This window comes from Mangifera indica, chromosome 2 (genome assembly GCF_011075055.1).
Source record: "Mangifera indica cultivar Alphonso chromosome 2, CATAS_Mindica_2.1, whole genome shotgun sequence".
NCBI lineage: Eukaryota > Viridiplantae > Streptophyta > Magnoliopsida > Sapindales > Anacardiaceae > Mangifera > Mangifera indica.
In genome coordinates this window covers 24,360,327-24,372,372 of record NC_058138.1, presented here as the reverse complement: position 1 = coordinate 24,372,372, position 12,046 = coordinate 24,360,327, and the positions used below count along the sequence as shown (strand labels likewise).

The window sequence follows — 12,046 nt, the reverse complement described above, 5'->3', positions numbered from 1 at the left end:
TTCAATTCACCCTTCAATTTGTGTAATTTTTTGGTAAGGCAGAACATGGAATTACCCTCTATAGGTGCCTCCCACACTCTCTGAACAATCTCCTAAAAACAAGCATGATCAGCCCAAAAATTTAGAAATTTAAAAGGGGTAGGGGTCTTAGCTTGAAAGCCCGAACCGAACCACCATAGCACTATGATCTGAAGCATCCCTGGTCAAAAACTCTGATTCTGAATTTGGCCAAGTCAAGACCCAAGAAGAACTACAAAAAACCCAGTCAAGCTTTCTGAGAATAGTACCCTCTCCCTATTGACTATTATGCCAAGTATATTTCAAACCCTTGTAAGGAAGTTGAACAAGCTCAGCATCATGAATACATTGCCCAAAGTCATCCATATGTGAATACCATCCTGTATCACCTCCAACTCTATCTAAAGATCAAATAATGGCATTGAAATCCTCCATAACAAGCCACAAAGAGGAGTTCAATGTCTGAGAATGGCCTCGAATCGAATCCCATTGCTGTCGCTGATTACCTGGATCAGAAGAACCATAGACATAAGTGATAGTGAAAATAAGGCCATCAGAAAGTCTAGTTACCCCACAAGTGATCTCCTGAAAGGAATTCTGAATGCTACTAATGTTGTACAAAGAAGGATCCCAACAAACCAACACACGGCATGCCATAAATTCTGTGGCATTAGAGAAAAATCGCCAAGAAGGGCATATCGCAGACACAACAGAATCCAGGTGAACATACTCTACTTTAGTCTCCAGCAGACCGACCAAACCCAAGGAGAAATTAGTAATCTAGCTCCTCACTGCTCTCTGCTTTGAATGGCCATTAAGGCCTCTAATATTCCAGCTTCATATCATGGGGAAGTGGAATAAAACTACCAAAAAAAAAAACCCTAAACCCTAAACCCTAAACCCTAACCCCTAACCCCTAACCTTTAACCCTAAACTCTAAACCCTAAACTCTAAACCCTAAACCCTAAAACCTAAAACCCTAAACCCTAAACCCTAAACCCTTAACCCTAAACCCTAAACAATAAACTCTAAACACTAACGCTAAACCTAAACCTAAGCCTAAAGCCTTGTTAGTGTTCTCTCACTCTATATCACTCTAGAATTTTGCCATGCCATCTTTTTTCCTTTCTCACTGATCCTAGGTCCTTTTATTTGTAATTCACTCATGCACCTCTCAAAATTTCATAGGTTGTTTAGCTTGTGATGAAATAGTAACATGAAGCCTTTCGAGCTTACTTGAATTGGCCAGAGGGCCTTAATACATTCATTTTATGGCCTCTTAAGTTTCACTACTTCTCATTTCTCTTGCCTGTTGTAATAGAAAGCAAGAGTTTGGAATTTGTTGTCAACTAATCTCATATTACCAATAAGTGGTAAGGATTAACAAGAATCTAAGTGATTGATATTGAGAACAACCCGTTAACTTGTTTAAGAGACCTTATTGGATCTGAGCATAGTGTTAACATTTTAAGGTTTATATTTGAGGAGGTTGAAGGGACAATTGTTAGGGCAATTAACATGTGATTTGCACCAACTTATCTCAAATCTATGGGAGATTTGGCTTTGGTTAATAATCAAAGAATCATTATCCTGTCACCTTCAATTAAAGGCCTTGCTCAGTTAAGGGTAGACTTTCAATAGCTAGAACAAATAATGTGGCTTACTAGGGGCTTGCTTCTATTTCTTATCATGTTAGCATAAGAAGACCATTTACTCTTTTGACAAAAATAAATCATATGTCTATATTATTTTATGACAGCTCATTCATGTGGCAATATCAGCTTATAACCAAGAAAAAAATACAGGTCCTAACAACAAAGTTATTAATCGAAAGAGTCCATAAGATCATAAAGGTTCTATAAGCCAGTATAACAATTCATCGCCATCAACTAGGGCTGCTTGTTTTCTGCTTTGCCTTCTCAATAAGGGGCTTCAATTGCTTCTTTTCAGCAAGAATTTTGAGGAAGTTAAATAAAAAAGGTATATAATTGTGCTTCCTTCTTATATTTTCAGTTCTCCACTTCTTGAATTTTTCTTCTTCCATCAAAATCTTCTCAGTAGCACCTTCAATTCCAGCATTCACTTCTGAAAGTGATTGATTAAGTGCTTCAAAGTTGCTTTTATCTACTAGTCTCTCTGACTGCAAGGAAGCCAGCTGCTGAAGGATGCGTTCCCTCTTCTTTTGAAGTTCCTTGAGTTCAGCTGTATACATTTCTTTCTTGTTTTTTATTACCGCCATGAGATTGAATCTTATCTCACTTTTAGAATACCTCTCAATGCGTTCTTGTATCACTGGCTGCACCATCTGCAACCAATCCACGTCACCTTGCCCACCAGGGCACTGACCAAGGCTAATGGGTCCCTCCTTCAGTCCATCTAATTCATACAGTACCCCATCCACAGGTATATAACTAATAAAATGGTACACATCATCATCTTTGCCAGCAGTCTTTTGCTCTTCGGGAACAAAAGGCTCAGGCCTTGCAAAACTATTATGGGCTGCACGTATAGCATCACTGTTATTGATAGCCAAACCTTTAAGTTCGGGTGGAAAGTTCTTTGTAAACTCTTTTAACTTTGACAACTCAGGACCAATGTCAACATCTGGACAGTTCATAAGGATAGATAAGATCGCCTGTGTTGCACAAGCATTATTAATGACCTGTGCGGGCACCAAGTCAGTGAAATGAAAGAAAATATCACAAATTCAATAAGCTCCAGTAGGCATGCATTTGTTTTAAACTGACCTGGCTAGCAAAAAACAAGTTAGGGTTAGGATCCTTAATTACAACTCGGTCATCTTTTTCCCCTGGACGCCATTTGAAAAGGAAAATCAATCCATATACAGGCCTGAAAAAAAAAAAAAACAAAACAAACTTCAACAAACTTTTATAACAGGCACTGGGATCAGAGAACAAATTTAAACAAAACAAATTTAAACAGGCCATAGGATAAGAGAACGAACCGAAGATTGTTAAGGGAATCAATATCCAATGAATACAATTCTTCAACCTAACACCAATTCAAGGCATCAGAAAGGCATACAAGTATTTGAAACTGAACCAATTTGGGGTGATAAAGAAGATATTTATAAGAGGACCACATATAACAATGGTGACGATGGGTCTGGAACCAAGAACAACATTACATGAAAACAACCAAGTTCAGCATTACACTACCGTCACCACCTATTATACTGCCTAACATGAGCCACCAAGCAATGTCCAATATTAGGCTAAATGAACAACCTCAAAACACATTGTTGTCAGAGAAATTGGGAAGAGTAATCTTTAACCCCCAAAAAAAAAAGCCAAGAAGGAAATACTGTTAAAAGCAACTTACCCAAACTCTACCTTACACTATAGGATATTATAGTTCAAATTGAAAGACCGTAGACATAGTTTATACTGTAAAGTAAATGAGTAGTTCAATCAAACTTGGTGGTTAAAGCTACTGATAGGACCTCAAGTACAAGGTATGGGACTTGAATCCCACATTAGAAAATATGAACAACTAATGTAGGGTTTATATGACCTTGGGTTCTTTCATCCCAATAGCTAGCTTTTGAAATGTAATTCTTCTAAGGTTCATATCATTTAATATCAAAGTCATCACCATGTCTCCCAGTTGTAATCGTGTGGCACGGTTGTGGCGTCAGCATTATAGTGTTTACCCGAGGCTAATAGGGAGTTAGTGTGCAACCAATCCGCGTGGGCGAAGGGCTACAAAACATGGTAATATGTTATTGCAGTGTTTATTCGGGGCTAGTAAGAAGTTGGCACACAGCCAACCCGCATGAACGCAAGGGCTACGGATCGTGATAGTATGTTAAGATTCTAAGTACAAGGTATGAAACTTGGATCCCACATTAGAAAATATAGGCAACTAGTGTGGAGTTTACATGGTTTTGGGCTCTCTCATCTCAATAACTAGCTTTTGAGATATGATTCTTCAAAAGTTTATATCACCTACCAACTCAGATCACAATGTTACGAGGAGGACATTATGAAAAATGGTTAATGCCAAACTTATTAAATAATGATTATAAGAGCAAAATATTTTTGAAGCATTTGTGCATACACAATTAAACTAGCAGCAACGGATGATATCTACAAAAACATTTCATGGCTAAGACAATGAAATGACAAACATTTGAGAGAAATGCCATTTTATGATATTGAATGTTACCTGCACGCCTTTTACTTGCATTTGTTGTATAAGTTCTGTAAATACACCTGGAATGCAAAAGCAAACCTTATAAACATCAGGATTCAAAATCACTATGCTAGCATGTGTGCTTAAAAAATGGTTGTGTGCATGTGTCATTAACAATATTGTTAGTGTATGTCATCCATGTAAGCATTTATGAATAAAGCTCAACCATAGACCATCCAAGTGAGCAGTTATGAATATAGCTCAAAGTATAAATTCTTTCACCCCTTTAAAAGTCTTTTTAACCCTGTCCAAAATCTAAACGCTACATCCAGCACAGAGGAACAAAACCCAAACCTCTCTGTTATTCCTACCAAACCTTCCACACTAGAAAGATACAGTTATAGAACATACTTCTAATTCCAGATTTAAACAAAGCTCCAACAAATTTAAACAAAAAAGAAAGAGATGTGGTACCAACTACCCATAATTGCCACACCAATAACTTACACACTAGATTAAAGTAAATTATTGTTGAGTTGTATATGAGTTGTATCTCTAAATTAGGAAGGATATAATTAGAGATAATTAAGGATATAGTTAGGAATAATTAAGGAGAAGGATATAATTAGGGATAATTAAGGATATAGTTAGGGATAATTAAAGATATAGTTAGGGATAATTAAGGAGATTGTATCTTAGTAAAACTAGGATTTAGAAATGCATATAAGTATTGATGTAAATTCACTTTTCAATATAGAATATTTTTCTTAAGGTTATTTCATATGGTATCAGAGCCAATTTAGGCTTTTAAAATTTTTCCGGTAACCTTGGTTTATTTTCCGGCGTTCTTTTCCGACCACCGTGTTTCTGTCCTTTTCCGGTGGTCGTGTCTACACCATTGTGATCGGTACGACTTCACCGACAATCCCCTGAAAAGAGAGCCGACATCCGCCGATTCACGCGCCGTCACGCACCGAGCAGACGTCTGACTACCTCCATCGTCGATCTATTTCTCCGACGAGCGTGCATCGACACCGCCTCTTCCAGTCCTCTCAGAAGACGTCGACGAGTCTGTCTGTGATGTCTTCATTGTCATCGGTCATCGGAATCGGCGTCACGCTCTGGCTGTTTCTGTCTCGGATCGTCATCTCCAATCTGCTTTCCCGGCGCGCGTTAGGCTACACTACCGGCACTGTTGAACTCGGAATATTCCGACGAGTAATCTCTTCGCTATCCATCGCCGTCGTCGTTCGCCGGAACAGTCCCACAGTGTTGATTTTGTTAATTTTCTTTTATTAATGGCCAGTGAAGGATCTTCAAAATCAGGTGCATTTACTCCATTTCTCTCCCTTCCTAATATTATTACTGAAAAATTATTAGGAAGTATTAATTATACGTCATGGGCTGCATCTATAGAGTTATGGTTTACAGGACAAGGTTTAGAAGACCATTTGACCGTTCGAGCTACTGATTTGATAGAAACTGATATAAATAAGGGTAGTTGGGTCAAAACTGATGCGTTATTGTGTAGTCTGTTATGGCAATCTATTGATCCATCTCTCCACCATATTTACAAAGCTTATAGAACATGTGTTGATATTTGGAATCAAGCCAAATTGCTTTACACTAATGATGTTCAACAGTTATATTCGGTTGTCTCTAATATGGTTAATCTGAAACAACAAGATATGAGTATACCAGACTTCCTGGGGCGGATGTCATCTTTGAAAGCTGAATTTAATGCTATTTTACCCGTCGGGAAGAGTGTAACTGAGGATTTAGCACAACATAACAAGTTTTATATGGTCTTAACTCTCACTGCAATTAATCCAGATCTTGCTCCTGTTAGAGATCAAATCTTTAGAAGTGCAACCATTCCAACATTGGATGATGTATTTGCTCGTCTGCTCAGAGTTTCCTCTACCACAAGACCCACTGTTACAGATTCTGCTGCCCTAGTCTCTCGATCTCCAAACCACTCTAGAGAGTCAAGTAACCGTGGGAGTAGAGGCGGCCGTCCAAGATGCAATTACTGTAATAGATGGGGGCATACTCGCGACAAATGTTATAAGTTACATGGGAGACCTACACACAATGTCAATGTTGCACAATCAGTCCCTCAATCAGCTCCTCTTGATCATCATTTAGAGATTTCAGCAAGACAGTCTTAATCAGTTCCTCAGTCAGTTACTCTCACTGGAGCTGATTATGAAGAATACATTCAGTACCAGGCGACGAAACAGTCATCTCAATCCTCTGTTGCTTCCTTTGCCCAGTCTGGTAATTCGATTGCTTGCCTATCACAATCCTCCACTCGAGGACCTTGGGTCCTAGATTCAGGTGCCTCAGATCATATTTCTAGTAACTCTAGTTTATTTTCACATTTTAATCATTCCAAATCTTTTTCTTCTGTCACACTAGCGGATGGCACAAAATCTATAGTTAAAGCCATAGGACATGCTAATCCATTACCAAATCTCTCTTTAGATTCGGTTCTTTATCTTCCTAATTGCTCATTTAATCTCATTTCCGTTAGTAAATTAACACGAGCCTTGAATTGTTCCATTACATTTACTAATGATGTCTTTGTTATACAGGATCGAAGTTCGGGCAAGACGATTGGCACAGGATGTGAGTCACAGGGGCTTTATCACTTGTCCCTTCCTTCTTCCGCTGCTTGCACTGCTATTGAGTCTCCAACTCTTCTTCATAATCGTTCGGGGCATCCTAGTCTCTCCAAGCTTCAGAAAATGGTCCCTCATTTATCTAGTTTGTCATCTCTTGAGTGTGAGTCTTGTCAACTTGGGAAGTAGTCTCGTAGTTCCTCCCCAAGGCGTGTCAATAATCGAGCTTCATCTCCTTTTGAGTTAGTTCACTCCGATGTGTGGGGTCCTCGTCGAGTCAAGTCTACTTTAAATTTTCAATATTTTATGACATTCATTGATGATTATTCGCGTTGCACGTAGATATTTTTAATGAAAAGTCGATCTGAGTTATTTTCTCATTTTCAGTCATTTTGTGCCGAAGTTAAAACACAATTTAATTCTTCTATACGCACATTACGTAGTGATAATACGAGTAAATATTTTTCCACTTCTTTCACAAATTTCATGTCTTCTCAAGGGATTCTTCACCAGTCTTCTTGTGCTTACACCCCACAACAAAATGGGGTTGCTGAGCGCAAAAATAGACACCTCATTGAAACAGCTCGTACATTATTATTACATTCACATGCTCTTCTACCTTTTTGGGCTAATGCAGTTCTCACTGCTTGCTATCTCATTAATCGGATGCCCTCCTCAGTATTGCAAAATCAGATTCCACATTCAATTCTCTTCCCTACTGGCCCTTTATACACTATCCCTCCACGTGTCTTTGGTTGCACATGTTTTGTACATAACCTTTCCCCAGGTCTTGATAAACTATCTGCTCGGTCTATCAAATGTATATTTCTTGGTTACTCTCGTCTCCAGAAAGGTTATAAATGTTACTCTCCTACGACACGTCGTTACTTTATATCTACTAGTGTTACTTTCTTTGAGTCTTCTCTTTACTTCTCTTCATCTGAAACCCAATCTCCTATCCCTAAGAGTCTTCCATTACCTACCTTTATTCCTACTTTCGATGTTCATCCTACAATCGTCCCACAGTCTATCCTCACACAAGATTTAGCACATGTTTTCCCGATTATTGACTCTCCTGCAAGTACTGATATCACTTCTATTACTCCAACGGCTCCTATTGACTCACTTCCTGCTGCCACATCTATCCCGGCTGAGGTCCTACATCCTGATAACCAATTTCCTATTGCTATCCGTAAAGCTGTAAGATCCTCTCGTAATCCTCATCCTATTTATACTTTTCTTAGTTATCACCGTTTATCCTCACCATATTATGCCTTTGTGTCCTCTTTATCCTCCATTTCAGTTCCTAAATCTATTCGTGAGGCTCTTTCTAATCCAGGTTGGAGGCAAGCAATGGTGGATGAAATGACTGCGTTACATCATAATGGTACTTGAGAATTGGTGAAATTACCTCCGGGTCATTCCACTATTGGCTGTCGTTGGGTTTACATAGTCAAGACTGGTCCTACTGGTACTATTGATCGTCTCAAGGCCCGGTTGGTCGCTAAAGGTTATACTCAGGTCTATGGTTTGGATTATGGTGACACATTTTCTCCAGTGGCTAAGATGTCCTCCGTTCGGTTATTCTTATCTATGGTTGTCATTCGTCATTGGCCCTTGTTTCAGTTAGACATCAAAAATGCTTTTCTTCACGGTGAGCTTCAAGAGGAGATATATATGGAGCAACCGCCTGGTTTTGTTGCTCAGGAGGAGTTTGATTTGGTTTGTAAACTTCGACGCTCACTATATGGCTTAAAACAATCTCCACGTGCCTGGTTTGGACGCTTTAGTATAATTATTCAAGAATTTGGTATGACTCGATGTGAGTCGGATCATTCTGTATTTTACAGACACACGTCACGAGGAAAGTGCATTTATCTGGTTGTTTATGTCGACGATATTGTTATCACTGGTGATGATCAGGAGGGTATCGATCAATTAAAACAACATCTATTTAATCATTTCCAGACCAAAGACTTGGGAACACTTAAATACTTTCTTGGAATAAAAGTTGCTCAGTCTAAGACAGGTATTATTATCTCTCAGAGGAAGTATGCTTTGGATATTTTGGAGGAGACTGGGATGTTGGATTGTAAACCTATTGATTCTCCTATGGACCCTAATACTAGACTTGTGTCAGGACAGGGGGAGCCACTTGTAGACCCTGGGAAATATCGAAGGTTAGTAGGTAAACTCAACTATTTGACTATCACAAGACCAGATATCTCTTTTCCAGTTAGTGTTGTCAGTCAATTCCTTTAGTCTCCATGCGATTCTCATTGGGATGCAGCTATTCGGATCCTGAGATACATTAAGAAAGCACCAGGAAAAAGATTACTCTATGAAAATAAAGGTCATACTCAGATTGTTGGATATTCTGATGCTGATTGGGCAGGATCTCCGTCTGATAGGCGCTCGACTTCTGGATATTGTATTCTTGTTGGTGGTAACTTGGTTTCATGGAAAAATAAAAAGCAAGATGTTGTGGCTAGATCAAGTGCAGAGGCAGAATATCGCGCTATGGCATTGGCTACCTGTGAGCTTGTATGCTTGAAACAATTGGTTCAAGAGTTAAAGTTTGCAGATATATCACAAATGAAGCTATTGTGTGATAACCAAGCAGCACTTCATATTGCTTCTAATCCAGTATTCCATGAGAGAACGAAACATATAGAAATAGATTGCCACTTCATTCGAGAAAAGATTTTATCAGGGTGTATAACTACCAACCATGTCAGCTCTAATGATCAGCTTGCAAATATCCTTACTAAGTCTCTTAGGAGTCCTCGTATTGAATTTATTTGTAACAAGCTTGGTGCATATGATTTATATGCTCCAGCTTGAGGGGGAGTGTTGAGTTGTATATGAGTTGTATCTCTAAATTAGGAAGGATATAATTAGAGATAATTAAGGATATAGTTAGGGATAATTAAGGAGAAGGATATAATTAGGGATAATTAAGGATATAGTTAGGGATAATTAAGGAGATTGTATCTTAGTAAAACTAGGATTTAAAATGCATATAAGTATTGATGTAAATTCACTTTTCAATATATAATATTTTTCTCAAGGTTATTTCATAATTATAAATTAGCAGACAAGGAGACAAACAAAACTACACAACCACACATAAGAAATTAAGCAGGTATAACTCCTTAAAAAAAAGAAGTTTTGACTGACAAAGGAGACAGTTATTCTAAATTAAAAAGAGCATCTAACTGTATTGTTTTACAATTTGTTGGGATCTTACACCCACACAGCAAATTTCTCACAGCAGCCTTTCATCAGCGTCATCAAATGCCTCTGACATAGTTTTGACCAATAAAAAAGCCAATTTCAATTTACATTTAATAACAATCCTATTCCTCAAAAATTTAGTTCATCAAGCCCCTCCCATTTATTCCTGGCTCTCTATAGATAAATTATTCTCTAGCTTCAATAAGAAATATAAATTCCTCTCTTTCTGTTGCCTATGATATATCTTCTATTAAGTATTATCACTAATTCACTTAAATTGAAGAAAAGCAAATAACTCAAGAATTAAAATAATAATAATAAGAAAGAGAGATGACCACAAATTTGAAATCTCCTACTAAGAATGCCTAAAGATTCTGCAATTCTGCCATTATTAGAACACTCGAACTGATAGATATTTAATCCTTCCAAACAAATTAAGTAATTAATTTCACCAAAACACCATATACTGAAAGAGATATTTCACATATAATTTGATTTTGAATCATACCAGGATCAGACTCAATAGTGCACCAAGACATGATTGGGAATTGTGTTAAGCTGCATCAAGAAAGCCAGGTAACAAAAACTTAGCCATAAAAAGAAAAAAATGCTTGCCACAAAAACATTTTAATGTAAAAATTATAATGATTCGGGAAGTATCTAATGTGATACAAATAATGTAAGAATGTCAAGTTCAAACTAGTACCTCAACCTTTTAAAAATTACTGCAATTTAAACCTTTCTAAAGATAAAACCATCCAGAAGCTAGAGGTGCAAAAACAAAAAGAACAAAAAACCCTATGATTTCAACAGAAATGTCTTCTTTGTGTTAGTTGACCTAAGCCGCACCATTACTGCTGGGGTGGCGCTCGGCCTCCGAACCGTACGTGGGACAAGTTTCTGCCTCATACAGCTCCAGCCGAAGACCGGGGGAAGTTTAGGAAAGAAAATAGCTTAGTAAACACTAAATATGTCACAAATTTGACAATGAGAACCTACTAATTCAGGAAATAGAAACCTAACCCCCAATTTTTACGGACTGTTTTCTTAAAGTCATGATATAAATATGGAAGTCAAATTTCCAAGTTTTATCCGGGTCTTGACCTGGTTTAGGATAATAAACACTATACTCAGACCAAGGAATAGACATGGGATTTTTATGCCACATGTCCGATTTGCTCACAATCTAAGTATCTGGACTCAGATTAAATAATTTTCTTTAGAAAAGAATTAAGTATGTTTGAAACTGCCGTAGAAAGAAACAACCAACCTATTTAGAGTTTATTGTTTAGTAAAATACAAATAGGTGTTTCTTGCATAATAGTTAATTACAATTGGTTTTTTCATGCTTTTCCATACATTAATAAAAAAAGAATATAACATACAAAGCATACGAGCCCGTTCTCCTGTATTTTACAGATTCTGGCAACAAATATGAAGAACTTACAGCTATTCACTTAAGGGAATCATTAAAATTATTTTTAAAAAAAATTAGATTATGGCCAACATTCAGATGATCGATACAAACAAATTTCCTTCAATTATCTTAAGACATAACGTCACATAATTAACTTCCTCAGTTCACTAGAATTCTAATGGATCTAATTCTAATGAAATTCCTTTACACGCCATAACGAAAAACACTTGAAATTTAAGTTCAGGTTCACATATAAACGCCAACAGAACAATATAAAACCTATGGAAATAAGAACAAGAAAAAAATTAAGAGGAATAAAAAATACACTTTTTACCGGTGTAATGTATGGTGCCGCTGGTTTGTTACTGCTGATTACCGGCGGTGCTGATGGTGCTGTCTGTAGTCGTTGCGTCGTGTTTTCACGGGAAGAGGAGAGAATAGAGATCTAGGAATTTAAGGGAAAATGTCCTCTTTAAAATTTTATTATTATTTTTAAAAAAGGAGTTGGGCTTTGTGAAGAAGTAACAGCCCGGCCCATATAGTTATTTGCATTGGGGTAAAATTGTTTGTATGTACGTATGTATATATATCAAAA

At 37.5% G+C, this 12,046-nt stretch overlaps 1 protein-coding gene across 2 annotated transcripts; it reads right to left on the bottom strand.

Moving 5' to 3' along the window:
• Positions 1-1,742: 1,742 nt before the first annotated feature.
• On the bottom strand, positions 1,743-11,916 carry LOC123209233 (ubiquitin carboxyl-terminal hydrolase 2-like). 2 transcript variants are annotated; one of them, XM_044627110.1, is made up of 6 exons: positions 11,786-11,916; positions 10,543-10,592; positions 4,207-4,253; positions 2,984-3,030; positions 2,766-2,868; positions 1,743-2,680 (listed from the first exon to the last, which is right to left on the bottom strand). In XM_044627110.1, exons 2-6 carry the CDS (start codon positions 10,571-10,573, stop codon positions 1,904-1,906), a joined length of 1,005 nt encoding a protein of 334 aa, XP_044483045.1. In that variant the 5' UTR covers positions 10,574-10,592; positions 11,786-11,916; the 3' UTR covers positions 1,743-1,903. The 2 variants fall into 2 exon arrangements, with proteins under 2 accessions (XP_044483045.1, XP_044483046.1); XM_044627111.1 differs by having other exon boundaries at positions 11,779-11,907.
• Between the last annotated feature and the right edge of the window lie 130 nt (positions 11,917-12,046).

Bases quoted from the DNA above. Each gene is read 5' to 3' on its own strand.
- LOC123209233 (XM_044627110.1), bottom strand. From the start codon at position 10,573: ATGTCTTGGTGCACTATTGAGTCTGATCCTG. The intron at 3,031-4,206 runs GTAACATTCAAT...AATTGGTGTTAG, and splicing joins TGCAAGTAAAAGGCGTGCAG to GTTGAAGAATTGTATTCATT. The intron at 2,869-2,983 runs GTTCGTTCTCTT...TTTTTTTTTCAG, and splicing joins GATTCCCTTAACAATCTTCG to GCCTGTATATGGATTGATTT.